At 44.2% G+C, this 20,753-nt stretch overlaps 1 protein-coding gene across 1 annotated transcript in view; it reads left to right on the top strand.

Annotated features, from left to right (window-relative positions):
* The window catches only part of LOC123191838 (protein argonaute 2), a 52,663-nt gene extending 34,664 nt beyond the window's left edge, over nucleotides 1-17,999 (top strand). Inside the window, exons 3-5 of the mRNA XM_044604417.1 lie at nucleotides 11,897-12,389; nucleotides 14,632-15,712; nucleotides 16,135-17,999. Of these exons, the coding sequence (XP_044460352.1) occupies nucleotides 11,897-12,389; nucleotides 14,632-15,712; nucleotides 16,135-17,650 (3,090 nt within the window). The 3' untranslated portion in view covers nucleotides 17,651-17,999. The remainder of the gene's footprint in view (nucleotides 1-11,896; nucleotides 12,390-14,631; nucleotides 15,713-16,134) is intronic.
* The last annotated feature ends 2,754 nt before the right edge of the window (nucleotides 18,000-20,753 follow it).

Here is a 20,753-nt window from a genome sequence, read left to right as displayed (position 1 = left end):
CGTTTGGGGGTAAGTAGGTATATATAGGAGGAAGGAGTACGTCTATGGAGCAACGTGGGGCCCACGAGGGTGGAGGACGCGCCTGGGGGGGTAGGCGCGCCCCCTACCTCATTCCGAAAATCACGTTCGTTTCGAAAATCACGTTCCCGAAGGTTTCATTCCGTTTGGACTCCGTTTGATATTCTTTTTCTGTGAAACTCTGAAATAGGCAAAAAACAGCAATTCTGGGCTGGGCCTCCGGTTAATAGGTTAGTCCCAAAATTAATATAGAAGTGAATAATAAAGCCCAATAATGTCCAAAACAGAATATAATATAGCATGGAGCAATAAAAAATTATAGATACGTTGGAGATGTATCAGTCGATTATCCTTGGTAGACCATTTTTTAATACTGCAGGGGCTGTTATTTATTGCAACAAAGGCAATGTCACTTTTCATGTTAATGGTAATGAGCATATGGTACACTTTCCGAGGAAACAACCTCAAGTCCACAGTATCAATTCTATTGGAAAAATTCCAACGATTACTATTGGAGGTTTTGAATTTCCTCTTCCTACTGTGAAAAATAAATATGATATTCTTATTGTCGGGGACGTGCATATCCCCATTGAGGTAACCTAGTGCTCGAAAATTCTCCAGTTTCATGCAATTCGGAATGAGTTTGTTAACAAGACTTGATCAACCTTGTTAGTGGATTCCTTTTGATGAGCATGAGATGGATGAAGTTAGAAAGCACAACCTTCTGTACCCTCGTTTTACTTTCTGTTAATTAGATTAAATAAAGCAAAAATAGTATTTCCTGTCTGTTTTTTGAATTATCCTTGCAATAAAAAAATACCCCGAAAATAAAAGTTCTCCAAATGCCCCAAAAATGAAATATGATTTTTTTTCTAGAATATTTAAGAATTATTGGCACTGAGAACACACCAGAGAGGGCAACCACCTGGCCACGAGGGTGCAGGGCGCGCCCCCTGCCTCGTGGGCCCCTCGTGGGCCCCTCCACTTATTCTAGCACCACACACTCCTTCTTCCTCCAGAAAAAATCACCACATAGCTCAAACCCGTGTTCTAGCTCGTTTTGCTGCGATTTTTGATCTCCTTGCTCAAAGCTCCACTCACAAAACTGCTTTGGGGGATTGTTCTTCGGTATGTGAGTCCTCCAATGGTCCAATTAGTTTTTGTTCTAGTGCTTTATTTATTGCAAATTTTTGCTGCTTAGGTGACCCTGTTCTTGAGCTTGCATGTCAAATTTATTTGGTCCCAAATAGTTCTAATGCATGATATAGTCTCTAGGCACTTGTGGAAGTAGTTGCTATCAATATTGTTGAGTTTGGTTCACATTTATTTTGAGTTACTAAAAATTTCAGAAATTTTTCAGAGTAACAAATATGTTTAGGAAAATGTACCAAGGTGGTTCTTCAAGGAAGCAAGGACCCAGGCCCGCAATACGTGAGCCGGACTATGAACTACCAAGAGAAGCTCAAGTGCGGCCTTGTGAATGGCTGTCAGAAAATTTCATGGTCCAAGCAGGAATTAAGGAGGAATTTGACGCATATGTGCGTAATGCTGAACTCGAGGGCTTCATGTTAGATAAGTGCCCCAATATTACCACCTAACTGATTCCTTTGTGAGAAGATTTAAATTTACATCCTCGCGCAATTCTCACATTGTCCTATTTGATCTCTATGATAAATCTTATACCATGAACTTAGAAGATTTTAATACTGCTTGTAAACTCCCGCAATGGGGTAGTGCTAGTGAACCTCACAAATCTGAGTTTAAAGATTTTCTTGCTAGTATCACTATGGGTGAATCTAGAGAAATAACACAAGCTACCATAGGGAGCATTCATTTTCCTGCTATACATTATTTTGCTCTCTTTATAGGTAGATGCATTAACGGCAAGGACGAGGCATGTCACATGTGTGTTCCCGATCTTAGTGTTCTCAAGAGTAGTGTATTAGGAGATAAACAATACAACTTGGGGGCTATTGTTGCATGAAGGTTGCATCATAACAGTATTAGTGGAGATTTGTTTGGTGGAATTTATGCAACCCGTGTAGCTAATTATCTTGAGATACCCATACATGAAAATGATATGGAATTGCCTCTTGCTTATTTAGATTATAATGCTATGGTTTGTCATCAGTTTGTTGAGAGGAATGAACAGTTCCTCCAATACCGACTAATCTTTGACAGACGCTGCACTATCCATGTTGCTCTCCCTGCTCCTGCTTTTTTTGACTTTCAGGCAAAAAGGAGATATGTTATAACCAGGGAGGAGGCGAACGAGTACGAGAGGAGGACGGAGGCATCTCGCCTCCAAGCTGCAGCTCTTGAGGTAGTAGCTGTTGCATCTCAGTACGACCCCAGTTACAACTTTGGATATCCGCCAGGCCATCCATGGGCATAGACCAACTTAGACCAAAAGCCTAAGCTTGGGGGAGTACGTATTTCTCACCGACATTACATTCATGTTCACACACTCATTCTAGTTGTGGGTGCTCATACTTTTTCACCGTACTATCCATGCTAGTTTATTTTCTTTTCTAAGCTTCTTCATGTGTGTTTGAAAAACCTTAAGAAAAACAAAAAAAATCAGTTGTAGCTTTTTAGCTAGTTTACTTTCAATGCATGTAGTAGTATAAATAAAAGAAAACCCAAAAAGATTTCTCGTTCTTATTTTGCTTGTTGGGAGCTTTCTCGTGTAAATAGTTTTATTTCTTTTCTTTTCTTTGGGGGTCGAGAGGAGAAGACCATGATGAAAACGTTGAGTAGCTCTTATATGCATTATTGTTGATTTAACAAAGAGCCCATATTACCTTGTCTTCTCCTGTGTATTAAAATGCCTGCAGATTCCAACTTAGTCCAATTGCACATGCACTATTATTATTATCCACATCGTTCGATCATGCAAGTTAAAGGCAATAATGACGATATATGATGGACTGACTGAGATGAGAGAAGCTGGTATGAACTCGACCTCTTTTTTTTTGTAAATATGATTAGTTCATCATTCCTAATTCATCCTATTATGAATGAAACATGTTTGCAATGACAATTAGAGATTATAGTTGCTTATGCCATGCTTAATTAGCTAGGAGTTTATAATGGTTTACCTTGCGTGCCAACATGCTATTAAAATGGTTATGTTGTGGTATGATAGGGTGGTATCCTCCTTTGAATGATTCAAGAGGCTTGACTTGGCACATGTTCACGCATGTAGTTGAAACAAAATCAACATAGCCTCCACGATATCTATGTTCATGGTGGATTACATCCTACTCATGCTTGCACTCAATGTTGATTAATTTTAATGCATGTTCATGACTGTTGTCGCTCCCTAGTTGGTCGCTTCCCAGTCTTTTTCTAGCCTTCACTTGTACTAAGCGGGAATACTGCTTGTGCATCCACTTCCATAAACCCCAAAGTTATTCCATATGAGTCCATCATACCTTCCTATATGCGGTATCTACCTGTCGTTCCAAGTAAATTTGTATGTGCCAAACTCTAAATCTTCAAATGAAGTTCTGTTTTGTATGCTCGAATAGCTCATGTATCAACTAGGGATGTCTGTATCTTCCATGCTAGGCGGGTTATTCTCAAGAGGAGTGGACTCCGCTCCTCACTCACGAGAAAATGGCTGGTCACCGGGATGCCCAGTCCCATGCTCAAATCAAAATAATTGCAAACAAAACTCCCCCAAGACTGTTGTTAGTTGGAGGCACCCGTTGTTTCGGGCAAGCCATGGATTGATGCTTGTTGGTGGTGGGGGGTATAAACTTTACCATTCTGCTTGGGAACCGCCTAAAATGTGTGTAGCATGGAAGATATCGAGATCTCTCGGTTTTTATGTTGACAATGAAAGTATGCCGCTCAAAATATTATTTATCTCTATTTCAAAAATCGAGCTCTGGCACCTCTACAAATCCCTGCTTCCCTCTACGAAAGGCCTATCTATTTACTTTTATGTTGAGTCATCATCTTCTTATTAAAAGCACCAGTTGGAGAGCACTGCTATCATTTGCATCCATTACTATTAATTTATATTGAGTATGACTATGATTGGATCTCTTTTACCATGAATTACAATGTTTAGTCAGTCCTTGATCTTCAGAGGTGCTCTGCATTTATGTTTTACGGTCTCAGAAAGGGCTAGCGAGATACCATCTTGTTATATCATATTATGACTATTTTGTGAAAGTGTTGTCATCTGAGATTTATTATTATTGCTCGCTAGTTGATTATGCCATTGATATGAGTAAATATGAGACCTAAGTGTTATTGTGAATATGGTTAGTTCATAATCTTTGCTGAAAAATTGAATGCTGGCTTTACATATTTACAAACAACAAGAGCAAACAGAGTTTGTAAAAAAATTCTTTATCATTTTCAGTTTATCAACTAAATTGCTTGAGGACAAGCAAATGTTTAAGCTTGGGGGAGTTGATACGTCTCCATCGTATCTACTTTTCCAAACACTTTTGCCCTTGTTTTGGACTCTAACTTGCATGATTTGAGTGGAACTAACCTGGACTGACACTGTTTTCAGCAGAATTGCCATGGTGTTATTTTTGTGCAGAAACAAAAGTTCTCGGAATGACTAGAAACTTCACGGAGAATATTTTTGGAATATATAAAAAATACTGGTGAAAAGAATCAAGACCAAGGGGCCCACACCCTGTCCACGAGGGTGGGGGCGCGCCTACCCCCCCTGGGCGCGCCCCCTGCCTCGTGGGCCCCCTGGTGCTCCACCGACCTCAACTCCAACTCTATATATTCACGTTCGGGGAGGGAAAAATCAGAGAGAAGGATTCATCGTTTTACGATATGGAGCCACCGCCAAGCCCTAATCTCTCTCGGGAGGGTTGATCTGGAGTCTGTTCGGGGCTCCGGAGAGGGGAATCCGTCGCTGTCGTCATCATCAAACTTCCTCCATCACCATTTCATGATGCTCACTGCTGTGCATGAGTAATTCCATCGTAGGCTTGCTGGACGGTGATGGGTTGGATGAGATTTACCATGTAATCGAGTTAGTTTTGTTAGGGTTTGATCCCTAGTATCCATTATGTTCTGAGATTGATGTTGCTATGACTTTGCCATGCTTAATGCTTGTCACTAGGGCCCGAGTGCCATGATTTCATATCTGAACCTATTATGTTTTCATGAATATATGTGAGTTCTTGATCCTATTTTGCAAGTCAATAGTCACATACTATGTGTTATGATCCGGTACCCCCGAAGTGACAATAACCGGGACCACTCCCGGTGATGACCGTAGTTTGAGGAGTTCATGTATTCACTAAGTGTTAATGCTTTGGTCCGGTACTCTATTAAAATGAGGCCTTAATATCCCTTAGTTTCCAATAGGACCCCGCTGCCACGGGAGGGTAGGACAAAAGATGTCATGCAAGTTCTTTTCCATAAGCACGTACGACTATAGTCGGAATACATGCCTATGTTACATTGATGAATTGGAGCTAGTTCTATGTCACCCTATGTTATAACTTGCATGAGGAATCACATCCGACATAATTCTCCATCACCGATCCAATGCCTACGAGCTTTTCACATATTGATCTTTGCTTAGTTACTTTTCCGTTGCCACTGTTACAATTGCTACAAAACTGCTATTGTTACTTTTGCCACCGCTACCGTTACTTCCATACTACTTTGCTACTAATTACTTTGCTGCAGATATTAAGTTTTCCAGGTGTGGTTGAATTGACAACTCAACTGCTAATACTTGAGAATATTCTTTGGCTCCCCTTGTGTCGAATCAATAAATTTGGGTTGAATACTCTACCCTCAAAAATTGTTGCGATCCCCTATACTTGTGGGTTATCACACTCCATGCCACAAAGTCTTCTGTCAAGTGTTTAGATAGAGGTATCTTTAGAATTCTCTCAGCATCAACATCAAGGAATATATCCCTAATTATCATCTCATCCCATGTCCCTGTAACCGGATCAATGAGGTCATTTACTTTATCAACCAAACTGTTACCTCTACTTGTGAGGACTTTCCTTGTTGGACTACCCTGCACCCGATGATCATTCTAGATATCTATTTGCACGCCAGTACCAACTCTCCAAATGTGTCCCCTTTTAAAAGTTTGGAGACCCAAGAAAATACTTTGCCATGTGATTAAAGACCCCTTCTTCACTCCTACTTTAAGCAAATTACCATCCAGATAGTATTTTGCACGAAGATCCTTTGCATAGAGAGTATCTGGATGGGTTATCAATCTCCAACTCTGTTTTGCAAGCAAGGCAAGGTTAAAAGCATGAAGGTCTTGAAATCCCATACCTCCGTTACTTTTTTGTATACACATTCTCCACCATGCAAACCGATGCATCCTCTTCTGTTCCTCAGTGTCTCCCCACCAAAAGCTCGACATGGCATCAGTTATTTCTTTGCATATCTTTTTTGGAATTTTAAACACAGATATAGCAAACACCGGTATTGACTGGATAATAGCCATCAACAAAATTTCCTTACCCCCAATGGATAAGAACTTTTGCTTCCACCCTTTAAGATGGTTAATAATTCTCTCCACTAAATATTCAAATCTGTCACTTCTATCAAGACCAGTCTTAGATGGAAGTCCGAGATATTTTTCTGAAATTGCCTCAGTCATAATATTCAACTCTTCACATACTTGGGCTTTTAACTCGACATCCACATTTGGACTGAAAAGATACTGCTTTTCCCTTCACTCACCAATTGTCCAGAGCTTGCACAATATTCATCCAATACCTGTCTCAACGAGGTTGCATTAACCAAATCCGCTCTCATAAGGATAAGGGAATCATCAGTAAATAATAAATGTGAAACTGATGGTGCATTTCTGCGCACCCGAACACCTTCAATGCCACGAACCTCCTCTTGTTGAGCTAAAGAACTAGACAAACCTTCTACACATATCATGAATAAATATGGAGAGAGGGGGTCCCCCTGGCGGAGTCCCCTAGTAAGGATGAACCCTTCAGTCTCTTGATCATTAAATCTCACCTTATATTTTACTGATGTAACACAGGCCATGAGTAAATAAACAATATTCTGATGAAATCCCAGTTGTATCAACATACTTTCCAAAAACTTCCATTCTACACGGTCATAGGCTTTATGCATGTCCAGTTTCATCGCACAATATCCAAACTTTCATTTCTTTTTATTTTTTATAGTATGCGGACTTTCATCGCTAACAGAATGTTATCCGTGATTAACCTCCCAGGCACAAAAGAACTTTGCACCGAAGAAATTATATCACCAAGAAAGATTTTAAGCCTCAAAGCTATCATTTTGGATATAACTTTATACAAGACATTGCAAAGGCTAATCGGTCTGTATTGACTTATCTTTTCTGGATCATCAACCTTTGGAATAAGAACATTGACCGTATCATCCCAACCTTCAGGAATAACCTTATTGTTTATAGCACTAAGCACCATCATAGTTCACATGTCGCCAAGTATATGCCAACATTTTTTAAAGAACATTGCATGAAGACCATCAACACCTGGTGCTTTCATATCTCCAATAGAGAAAAGTGATTTCTTCACATCTTCAGCTGTGTAAGGCTTCATCATCTCATCATTCAGTACCTAAGAAACCCTAGGTAGCACCTTAGCAATCAAATTCGGGTTTGGCATCACTGAAGTCTTTCTGTCCGTGTGACCTGAAGACTTGTTACACTTGAGGACTGTGAATCCTCCAGCCGGTTAGGCATCGCGTTCTGAGCATCCAAGAGTCATTGTGGATCGCTGGTGAACGATGTCTGTGAAGGTTCGGAAGTCTACCTTGAAGACTTACCAGAGTGATTGGGCGAGGACTAGTCCTTAGCTCAAGGGAATAAGGTGAAGATGTGGTCTTCTGAGTTGAATCTCAGCCTCCCTAACCAGGCATACAGTTGTCACAGCAACTGGAACTGGTCCAACAAATCCTTGTCCTCACCAAGAGACTGGTTATATCTTCTCTCTCTCTCTTTACTTACAGTTTGTCTTCATGAAGTCATTGCCTGCTTGCACTATCTGTTTGACTTCACTGTATAACTACTTGTTCTGATTGGCTTCATACTATCTTCCATCCTGATCATTACTACCTAGCTGCTATTAGTCTTCATGCTTTCACTTCTTTGAATACTTGGCTATGGCTTGCCTAGTGTAGTCTACCTTCCGCTACATGTTAATAGGTTCTTTTCTATTGTTTGTCTTCGAAACTTCCATGTTTTGAAGACTTTTATAAAAAACGCCTATTCACCCCCTCCTCTAGTCAACAACTAGCACTTTCACATGAAGACCCCTTCTTCACTCCTACTTTAAACAAATTACCGTCTGGATAGTATTTTGCACGAAGATCCTTTGCATAGAGAGTATCTGGATGGGTTATCAATCTCCAACTCTGTTTTGCAAGCAAGGCAAGGTTAAAAGCATGAAGGTCTCAAAATCCCATACCTCCGTTACTTTTTTGTATACACATTCTCCACCATGCAAACCGATGCATCCTCTTCTGTTCCTCAGTGTCTCCCCACCAAAAGCTCGACATGGCATCAATTATTTCTTTGCATATCTTTTTTGGAATTTTAAACACAGACATAGCAAACACCGGTATTGACTGGATAATAGCCTTCAACAAAATTTCTTTACCCCCAATGGATAAGAACTTTTGCTTCCACCCTTTAAGATGGTTAATAATTCTCTCCACTAAATATTCAAATCTGTCACTTCTATCAAGATCAGTCTTAGATGGAAGTCCAAGATATTTTTCTGAAATTGCCTCAATCATATTATTCAACTCTTCACATACTTGGGCTGTTAACTCGACATCCACATTTGGACTGAAAAAGATATTGCTTTTCCCTTCACTCACCAATTGTCCAGAGCTTGCACAATATTCATCCAATACCTATCTCAGCGAGGTTGCATTAACCAAATCCGCTCTCATAAGGATAAGGGAATCATCAGTAAATAATAAATGTGAAACTGATGGTGCATTTCTACACATCCGAACACCTTCAATGCCATGAACCTGCTCTTGTTGAGCTAAAGAACTAGACAAACCTTCTGCACATATCAAGAATAAATATGGAGAGAGGGGGTCCCCCTAGCGGAGTCCCCTAGTAGGGATGAACCCTTCAGTTTCTTGATCATTAAATCTCACCTTATATTTTACTGATGTGACATAGGCCATGAGTAAATCAACAATATTCCGGTGAAATCCCAGTTGTATCAACATACTTTCCAAAAACTTCCATTCTACACGGTCATAGGCTTTATGCATGTCCAGTTTCACCGCACAATATCCAAACTTTCGTTTCTTTTTATTTTTTATAGTATGCGGACTTTCATAGCTAACAGAATGTTATCCGTGATTAACCTCCCAGGCACAAAAGCACTTTGCACTGGAGAAATTATATCACCAAGAAAGATTTTAAGCCTCGAAGCTATCATTTTGGATATAACTTTATACAAGACATTGCAAAGGCTAATCGGTCTGTATTGACTTATCTTTTCTGGATCATCAACCTTTGAAATAAGAACAATGACCGTATCATTCCAACCTTCAGGAATAACCTTGCGGAAATGTTAACGCCCACACGTGTGGGTGTTAGCCAATTCACCCACACGCCTCCATCACCGTCCAGTAACTTCTGCATGAATCTTGGCACGGATTAGCTGATTTTGTATGCCACGTAGGACAACTCGCGTGTGTGGTGTGTGAGAGAGGTCGCCCACATATCCGTTTTATCACACGGAGGGGCCGGTGTGTGGGCGTTTAGCAGTTCGCCCACACACCAGTTTTCAGTCACGCACAAGGGCTGGTGTGTGGGTGTTTGCCATCTCGCCCACACACCCGCCTCCTCTCCCACACCCAAGCTGCCAGTTGCCATGTGTTTTGCAATGTACATGGCAACTGCCCTAGTGTGATTACAAGCAGATGGCAACTCTTTTTTTTACCCGAACATGTCAGTTGCCATATGTTTTGCATGGTACATGGCAAACTGCCCTAGCATGCACGTAAGCAGATGGCAACTCTTTCTTTTTAAATGGCAACTGCCCTAGCGTGCTTGTGAGCACATGGCAACTCTCTCTTTTCCTCGAACATGTTTTTGCCATGCCTTTTTTGTAGTGCTACATGACAACTACCTAGTGTTAGTAGGTGGCAACTCCTAAAGTTTTGAAATCATGGCAACTGCAGTAGACCAGACCACACATGGCAACAGCTGTAGTTGTCCAAAAAATGGCAATCTGGAACTTTGAGCTGAGATGGCAATTGCAGTTGAGCAAACATGGCAACTGTAGTTGTCCGACATGGCAACCGTAGTTCAACGACATGGCAACTGCACTTAAACGAACATGGACGAGGGTACGGCCCATGGAAACTGCGGGGCGCGCGGTAAAGTGTCACGTGGGATGTGCGGGACCACGAGGTACGAGGCCTGACGTACCGGGCGTGTGGGCGTTATCTATTTCGCCCACACGCACGCGTGTAAGAGGGACCGGGAGGAAAAAAAAGAGACGTGTGGGCGCTAGTTGTTTTGCCCACACACAGACGTGTGGGATGATCCTCTTAGGCACCACACAGAACGTGTGGGCAGATTCCTTAACGCCCACACGTGTGGCAGTTATCGGCGTCCTAACCTTATCGTTTATAGCACTAAGCACCTTCATAGTTCGCATGTCGCCAAGTACATGCCAACATTTTTTAAAGAGCATTGCATGAAGACCATCAGCACCTGGTGCTTTCATATCTCCAATAGAGAAAAGTGATTTCTTCACATCTTCAGCTGTGTAAGGCCTCATCATCTCATCATTCATTACCTAAGAAACCTGAGGTAGCACCTTAGCAATCAAATTCGGGTTAGGCTCATCTATCTTCGTAGAGAAAAGACCTGCAAAGTAATCGGATATCAAGGGATTCAAGTATGCAGTGTCTTCACGCCATACACCTTGATCATCTTTCAACCTTTTAATACGGTTATGTGCCCTTCGTGCCGATGCAAAGTTTTGGAAATAGGAAGTGTTTTTATCACCGAAGTTAAGCTAGTCAATTCGGCTTCTTTGAGCATGGTAGATTTCTTCCTGTTCCAATAACCTTTCAAACTCGTCCGCCAACTCCTTCTATCGAGTCACATTTTTAGGTGTGAGTGCTTCCTGTGCTACAACTTCAAGCTCTTTCTAAACTGGGCCTCTTTTAGCCAGCGAGCTTCGAAATGAAGCACTTTCAACCCCATGTGATCCTGGGCTGTCTCCACTTCTAGACAACTTAGTGTTAAGTAAGTGATACAATATATTTTATAGCCGCATTTTATAAAAGAGGGTGCAATTTAACCTCTACCAGGCCCGTGTAGCTCTAGCCCTCGCTTCTCATTTCAGTTTATTGATGATGAAACCAACGAAACAAGTCATAAAGGGGGTCGGTTGTTTGAAACAAATGCAAATGGTTGACCTCCGGTCCACGGCGTCAACCAACACGCACCCAAACTACTACTCCCTCCGTTCTAAATTATTCGTCGCAGAAATGGATGTATCTAGAACTAAAATACATCTAGATACATCAATATCTGCGACAAGTAATTCGGAACGGAGGGAGTAGCTTAATTTCCCATAATGCCCCTGTTCACCCCAACTGAAATGCGGGCGTGCTATAGGTAAAGACGTCATTTCCACTTCTGAAAATCCTCGCGCTCGCCCCCGCGTTCAATCTCGCGCCTGCTATAAGTAGGCCCCAGCGCCGTTCCCCCAACCGTCTCCCCCATTCGAAGTTCTGGAAGGGGAAAAATCCTCCAAAAACCCAAATCCCCCCCCATCAATCCGTCGCTGCTTCGTCCGACCTCCGCGTGGAGATGTCCAATCAGCGCGGCGGCGGCTACGGGGGCCCCGGCGGTGGCTAGGTGGGCCTCCGCCGAGACGGGGGAGGCGGCGGCGGCGAGGTCGCTGAGGTTGACGAAGACGGCTTTACTCCCGTCAGAATCCGCAGGAGAGGCCCCTTTCGCGGCGGGGGCGGTGGAGAAGGCAGCGGCCGCGGCCGCGGCGGAGGCGGCGGGGGCGGCGGCGCAGGCGCCCCTCTCGAGCCAAGCGGGCGAGGGCGTCAGGATGGACAGCAGCATCGGGACTCGCGCTTCCCTCGGGACGACCACGCGCAGCAGCGACAGCAGCATCCCGGCCGTGGCAACGCGGGCTGCGGCCGAGGCGGCGGGAATCACGGCAGGGTCGACAGCGACAGCACTCACGGTCCATACCAGGGCCACGGCGGAGGCGGCTTCCAAGGCCAGCACTGCTCGTCGCAGCAGCAGCAGCGTCGCAACAACCAGCAGTATGACCCGCCATGGTGGGAGCCGAAGGAGATCACACAGGCGACGAGCTCGTCTTCTTCTCGACCTGTTGGTAAGCACCGCTCCCTGATTCTACTTGCGAGCCTTGTGAACCTCGGCATCCTTGCTTCGTTCCTCTGAAATTTTCGAGACATGGGCGGTTGATCGATCAAGGGTTTCGTGATGGTTAGTGAATTAGAGCCTACCCTGTTTGATTTCGTGTATGCGGTTGATCGGGGCGATGCGTTTCTCCAGCCGTACTGTTTACCTTCTGAAATTACGGGCCTGTGATTGCAAATTTTGTTGGCTGCGTGTTGATTCAGAGTAGCATTTGCGTCGGTGTGATCTGATTTCGATTCTGGTTCATGATTACTCGCAGTATATCAAGTTTTATACGGTTCTGTTGTAGTATCATGAACTCTGTAGGATAAATTCCCTTTGCTGCATTGTCTGTATTAGAGCTGTACCTACATCTTATTCTCTTGTATCTTGAATCCATAGGAAGCGTTTGATTCTTAGCTTGATAGGGTCATTACAATCCTGAATTGCTTGAAAAATTGGGAGGAAGATGTGGTGTTGAACTCGCCTACATGCTAACTGAACTCCTAAAACTGTTGTTGGTAGCCTCTGTTCTGCAATTTTGAGATGGCAAATGATTGTTTGAGAGGATGCAGAGCATATGGGATAAGAATCCTGTCAGATAGCACTAGAGGAACCTTGGTTGTTTGGTATGTCACCTTGTAGTTTCAGACATGTAGAAAATCATTTAACTACCATATCCTTCAACATACATGAAAGAATCATAGTTTTCACCAGTGAAAACCTGTATGTGATTCTTTTTGGAATTTTTTCTACGGATGTGTTATTTCACAAGTAGGCTTGCATTAATTAATGCGTCAATGGATCAGTTGCTTCATGCTATGGTTTGGAGTCAGCATGAAGAAGAACTTTGGGCCTTTTGGGGGCACCATTTGTAGTACCGTTTCCTGATTGTACTTGCGAGCCTTGTGAACTCTGACATGATTCGGTTGTTCCTCGGAAATGTTCGAAACATGGGCGGAGTTGATCGATCACGTGATCAGCAATTTTGTGATGGTTAGTCATTAGAGTCTATGCTGTTTGATTTCACGTATGTGGTTGATCAAGGCGATTCGTTTGTCCAGACGTCCATGTTGTAGTAGCGTGGACTGCTGTCTTGTTTGAAGCTACAGGCCTGTGATTGCAATTTTCGTTAGTTGTGTGCTGATTTAGAGTAGCATTTGCATCGGTGTAATCTTATATTGTTTCTTATTTTGATCATGGTTCATGATTATGCAGTACATGAAGTTTTATATGTTTCTGTTTGTAGTATTGTGGATGCCCAAATGTACTTCATTCTTTATGGATCTAGATAGATTAGACTGAGGTTTATCTCTCTGTATGATAAGTTCCATGTGCTGCATGCCTGCATTGTCTCATGATTATGCAGTTTCTAAAGTTTTATACGCTTCTGTTGTAGTATTATGAACGCCTGTGTGTACTCCAAGGTTTATAGATTAAGATAAATAGGAATGAGGGTTATCTCTCTGTCTGACAAGTTCCCTTAGCTGCATTGTCTGTATTGCAGCTTTACTTATAGCAGCTATTGATCCATCTTGTTCTCTTGTGTCTTGAATCCATATGAAGTGTTTGATTCCTAGCTTGATAGGGTCATTATAATCCTGTTTTGCTTGAAAAAGTGGAAGATACGGTGATGAACTCGTCTACATGCTAACTGAACTTCTAAACTGTTATTAGTAACCTCTGTTCCACAATTTTGTTATGGTAATAGTTGTTTTAGATGATGCATAGCATATGAGATAAAAATAAATCCTGTCAGATAACACTAGAATTTGGTATGTCACCTTGTAGTTTCAGAACATCATTTAACTACTGTATCCTTTATCCGAAGACAGGAAAGCATCACAGTTTTCACCAGTGAAAACATGTATCTGATTCTTTTTGGGACTGTTCTCTTACGAGTGTGTGTATTTCACAAGTTAGGCTTGCATGCATGGGTCAATAGAAGTTGCTTCATGCTGTGGTTTGGAGTCAGCATGGGAAACAACTTTGAGCCTTTTGGGGTCACCCTTTGTAGTAGTAGGGGTACGAAATGAATTGCGGAGCGGTGGTGGTGGGAGGCATTTACTATCTGAAGTTCAAAAGGATGAGCGGTTTCCTCTCCGTATAGTTACATTTTCTTCTGCATTTACTTCTCCCTCTCTGACAGCATGCCACATTACTGTTTTCCTTGTTTGCAACCTTCGTTGTTTCTAACTGCTCTTGTTCCCCTCTAGGCTGTCCACTTGAAAAGATAGAAGTCAAACTGCTCGTGAACCACTTCAGAATCGAGTTTGGAGGATCAACTATCTTTTGCTATGGGATCGAGCTTGGTCAAGATTCTTCTGAGACTTCAGATCAGAGGTTTGCAACGGCTAAACTCTTGGAGATACTTGCGCGGCCTCCATATTCATTAGCTGCTGCCTCTGATGGCAAGGGCCATCTGTTCACCTTTGCCAAACTGCCACAAAGTGTATATCCAGTGGAAGTCCGGTCACGGACCTACAATGTATCAGCAGTGCTCAAGCCGGACCTGGAGCTGAGGCAACCCCTTCGGCCGCCTGTGACTAAAGGGATCTTGCCGGCTCTTGATGCCATTGTGCGTGAGGCCTCTAGCTCAGGCAAGATTATCATCGGTCAGACATTTTATTCACAGCAGCAGCGTCCTAAGATCAGCTCTCATGGGGCCTTTACTACCGAAGCTCTGGAAGGAACCATGCAGACCCTAAAAGCCACCGAGCAAGGGCTGGTGTTGTGCGTAGACTATTCAGTTATGGAGTTTTGCCGAGATGGAAGCAGTGTTATGGATCTTGTTAAGCACTTGGTGAAGCGGTTTGACACTGATATTCCCTTTGACATGGAAACAGCTCTAGACGAGAAGCAACAGAAATATTTGGAGAGTCAGCTGAAAGGCCTCTGTATCACAGTGAATTACCTGAAGAAGTCCTCCAAAGGGAAAGACAATGGGACCAGAATTCGGAAGTACAAGGTTCAAGGTTTGACAGCCGAGCCTGCGCAACTTATCACATTCGAGGACTTTGATTCAGGGAAGCCCCCCCATAAGCTTGTTGAGTATTATCGTGAGCAGTATGAAGTGGAGATTCAGTATAAGATGCTTCCATGCTTGGACTTGAGCACGACAAATGGCAGACCAAATTATGTCCCGATTGAGCTCTGTACTCTTCATCGACGGCAGAAGTATCCCAAGGACAATACACTCAAGGGTTCCAAGCAGAAGCCAAAGGACAAGCCACTCGAATCAAATGCCCGGAAAGATAGGATTCTGGATATGGTAAAACCTCCAGAAGGGCCTTGCAGGTAACTGTTTTGAGTTTGGGTGCCCTTCTACTGTTTGTAAACGCCTGACCATGCATTCTTTCTTTTTGTCAAACCTGACGACTTAATCTATACGTGTTGTTTATTTGTTAAATCCAATGCAATGCATTTTGCTAGCTATTCAGTTCAATGGTTTTTTTCTGTGTAAACAGTACATCTAGAATAAAACTTGAAAGTTGTGCTAACATAGATGCTAATTGAAAAAAAAGAAGTTTAACCATGCTTGGATTCAGTATAAAAATGAAGTTTAACCATGTTTGTATCTAAGTATTTTCTGGAATTTTCTTTCTTTGGACAGAACTGATCTTTGCCTTTCATTCAAGAAAGGATCTGATCTAATTGTAAAAATTTAGCAAACTGAACTCATGTTTATTATCAGTCACTAATTATCACTTTACTTTCAGCAGTAGCAGAGGCCAGCAATTTAACATTACATTGAACAGAGAGATGACAGAAGTCACGGGTACTATTCTTGCTCCCCCCACCCTGACAGTCGGCTCCTCCACTGGCCGCCGCGACTACAATATCACCAAGAAAAACTGCCAGTGGAACCTCATGAATTGGATGAAACTGGTAGACGGCAAAGTACTGAAGTGCTGGGGCATTCTCGACTTCAGTGCAAGTGCAACGCCATCTCACTCTGGCCAGGAAGGGCCGCTTGATGGAGACAAGTTCATTCGCAATATTGTCAGGAAGTGTCTTAACCTTGGCATTCAGATGGACGGACAAGACTGTGTTGTGCGTCGGTCAGCAATGTCAGTGCTATCTGATCCGGGCAAACTACGCAAGGAGCTTATCCAGGTGAAGAAGGATGCGGAGGAGCGCACGCAGAAGAAGCTGCAACTCCTCTTCTGCCCGATGTCTGAGCAGCACCGTGGGTACAAGATACTGAAGATGATCTGCGAGACAGAGCTGGGGATCCAAACCCAGTGTCTGTTGAGCCACCTCGCAAACAAAGGCAAGGGCCAGGACCAGTACTTGTCCAACCTTGCCCTCAAGATCAACATCAAGCTCGGGGGAAGCAACATGCAGCTATCTGACCAGCTTCCAAAGGTGACTGGCTCACGTTTCATGTTCATCGGCGCGGACGTGAACCACCCGCCTCCAGGAGACACGGTGAGTCTGTCGATAGCAGCTGTTGTGGCGTCCATGGATTGCCCTAGCGCCAGCCAGTACGTGCCGAGAATCCGTGCCCAGAAGCGCGGCACGGAGGAGATCGATAACCTCGGTACCATGTGTAAGGAGCTCATCCAAGTCTACATGGAAAGGAACGGCGGCTTCAAGCCAGACAAGATCATTTACTTCCGCGATGGCGTGAGCGACGAGCAGTTCAAGATGGTCCTTGACAAGGAGCTAGTGTCTATGGAGAAGGGTATCTGCGAAGACGACTACTCGCCGACGATCACAGTTGTCGTGGCCAAGAAGCGGCACAACACGCGGCTGTTCCCCAAGGACGAAAACGAGCTGCAGACAACGAATGGCAATGTGCTCCCTGGCACGGTCGTCGACACAGTCGTGGTCGACGGGTCGCACGATGACTTCTTCCTCTGCAGCCACGACGGGCTGCACGGGACGAGCCGGCCCACGCACTACTACATGCTGAAGAACGGGCACGGCTTCAAGCCCGTGGACCTGCAGAAGCTGGTGTACAGCATGTGCTTCATGTTCGCTCGCTGCACCAAGCCAGTGTCGCTGACGGCGCCCATCAAGTACGCCGACACCGCGGCCTACCGCGGCAGGGACTACTACGACAGCAGGATGGTGTCCCAGCAGTTCCAGGTCCAGGAGCCCGGGCCATCATCGTCGGCCTCCGTCCCCGCGGGTGCTCCCCTGTTCCGGGGTATGCCCGAGGTGCACGCTGATCTTCATCATCTGATGCCGCATGCTTTTCAGCATGGTATAAGCTCCTTCTTCATCTGATGCCGCATGCTTTTCAGCATGGTATAAGCTCCAACGCTGCGTTCTGCTTCTTGTGTGCGCCTTCTTGCTGTGTATGGTGAAGGCCTTTGGCTGGCGCTTCTGTTACATATTTGCTGTGTTCTGTAGATGCTCGTCAAACTGACTCTTTACAGCATTGCTGTGTTTCTGTACATGCTCGTCAAATTGGCTGTTACAGCATTGCTGTGTTTCTGTACATGCTCGCCAAATTGGCTGTTACAGCTTTGCTGTGTTTCTGTACATGCTCGCCAAATTGGCTTGTTACAAACTTGTTCTGCACACATTCTGTTCCTGATTACTGTAAATCAACAAAGAACTAGTTTCAGTCTTCCTTCCTTTTTGCTTTATCATATTTCATATTCCAGCAGATGTTGGATGTGAGTTTCCAACAAGTTGAGAACTGCAGTCCTGAGGAAGGATGAGATTATTTTACCATTTCTTTTGGCATTCTTGGGATCAGCCAAATGTTGTATGTACAAGGCACACAGTTACATACTCCCTCTGTCTCAAAATAAATGACTCACTCCGTCCGAAAATAAGCGACTCGCTTATTTTGGGACGGAGCGGGTACAAAATATCCCTTTGGGATGCACTACTGCATAGGAACCTCAGGGCACATCACAATGAATTTGACAATGGCAGTTATCTAAGCCAAACAAGCTCATATCACTCGGTAGATTGGAGGAAAGACTCATCATGTAGATTGGGCAACATCTGCCTCTTATTACATGTGGGGAGGCTGGCAGGGTAGCATTATAACTGAACCACTGACGCACCGTACAGCAGGTTGTGGTCAGCCAGTCACCATTTGACCGGTAATAACCATAGTGATCGGAGAAAATCCCACACCCGTATCGATGACTGACTCTGATCGCCATTCTCATGGCCGGTCTGGGGATTCGTCTACATGAACTGCAGCGCGCACATGTCACTAGGATAGGCCTGCAGCAGTGTGCCATCGCTTGAACTATGGCATCAAGAATGGTATGAACCACACCTCACAATATGACTGCATATACCATGCAGTCAAGACTTCAGAATTAAAAAACTACTTCATCAAGTAGACAAGAAATGTCAAATGCCTTAACAAGGCATCAAGCATAAGCTTCTCGACAAGCAGTGATTCGAAACAACTCACTTTTGTTAGTTGACCATTCCCGGGGAATGGCTGCTGTTGCAGGGTTGGAACTGCACAAGCCCGCATGCCACAAGAACTGATAAACCTGACAACTAATCGATAAGACTGCACATTGTTATCAGGAGATGAATGCAAACCTGACCAAAATGGTTCAACTTGTCATGAAGGTTCTGTGAGGTACTAAGACCAAAATTGTGGCCAAGTACAAAATGTCCATGCACAAAGAGAGAAGCTAAACCACATTCACAAGGTCATATGAAAAACTATGTATCATGTTGAACAATTGGCAAAAAAGAAAATGTCTTCATGTTGAGCAATTCACCTACATTAGGTTATCTGGTAGGAACTGATCCGTAACAATCCTTGGTTCTGTTTGCATAGTGCCATGTGTAATATTCACAGGATGCGTTGGGAGTGTGGAAGGTAGATTTAGGAGAGTTGGACTTTGTTTTTACCTCTTTGGCCATGAAGTACGGATGAGTGTTAGGCGTGTTCTCGTTGGAGGAGTCGAAGAGGATGGTGAACTTGTAGGAGGTTGTGGCATGCATGACAACAGCGGCCATGCCCACATTATCATCATCACCGTCATCTGTTGGGGAACGTAGTAATTTCAAAAAATTTCCTACGCACACGCAAGATCATGATGATGCATAGCAACGAGAGGGGAGAGTGTTGTCTACGTACCCACGCAGACCGACTGCGGAAGCGTTGATGCAACGTAGAGGAAGTAGTCGTACGTCTTCCCGATCCGACCGATCCAACCACCGTTACTCCGGCACCTCCGAGTTCTTAGCACACGTACAGCTCGATGACGATCCCCGGGCTCCGATCCAGCAAAGCGTCGGGGAGGAGTTCCGTCAGCACGACGGCGTGGTGACGATCTTGATGTACTACCGTCGCAGGGCTTCGCCTAAGCACCGCTACAATATAATCGAGGTGGAATATGGTGGCAGGGGGCACCGCACACGGCTAAGGAACGATCTCAAGGATCAACTTGTGTGTTCTTTGGGGTGCCCTGCCTCTGTATATAAAGGACTAGAGGGGGGAGGCTTGCCGGCCAAGGGAGGGCGCGCCCTACTCCCTCTGGGAGTAGGATTCCCCCCCCCCCCAATCCTAGTTGGAATAGGATTCCTTGAGGGGGGAAAGAGAGAGAGGGGGCCGGCCACCTTTCCTAGTCCTAATAGGACTAGGGGAAGGGGGGAGGCGCACAGCCACCTTGGGCTGCCCCTTTCTCCTTTCCACTAAAGCCCACTAAGGCCCATATAGCTCCCGGGGGGTTCCGGTAACCTCCCGGTACTCCGGTAAAATCCCGATTTCACCCGGAACACTTCCGATATCCAAACATAGGCTTCCAATATATCAATCTTTATGTCTCGACCATTTCGAGACTCCTCGTCATGTCCGTGATCACATCTGGGACTCCGAACAACCTTTGGTACATCAAAATGCATAAACTCATAATAACTGTCATCGTAACGTTAAGCGTGCGGACCCTACGGTTCGAGAATAATATAGACATGACCGAGACACGTCTCCAGTCAATAACCAATAGCGGGACCTGGATTCCCATATTGGCTCCTACATATTCTACGTAGATCTTTATCGGTCAGACCGCATAACAACATACGTTGTTCCCTTTGTCATCGGTATGTTACTTGCCCGAGATTCGATCGTCGGTATCCAATACCTAGTTCAATCTCGTTACCGGCAAGTCTCTTTACTCGTTCTGTAATACATCATCCCGCAACTAACTCATTAGTCGCAATGCTTGCAAGGCTTAAGTGATGTGCATTACCAAGAGGGCCCAGAGATAACTCTCCGATAATCGGTGTGACAAAACCTAATCTCGAAATACGCCAACCCAACATGTACCTTTGGAGACACCTGTAGTACTCCTTTATAATCACCCAGTTACGTTGTGACGTTTGGTAGCACCCAAAGTGTTCC

The sequence above is a fragment of the Triticum aestivum genome, chromosome 2A (assembly GCF_018294505.1).
Source record: "Triticum aestivum cultivar Chinese Spring chromosome 2A, IWGSC CS RefSeq v2.1, whole genome shotgun sequence".
Taxonomy (NCBI): domain Eukaryota; kingdom Viridiplantae; phylum Streptophyta; class Magnoliopsida; order Poales; family Poaceae; genus Triticum; species Triticum aestivum.
The sequence above is the reverse complement of the archived record's forward strand: the minus strand, read 5'-3'. Positions and strand labels throughout refer to the sequence as shown.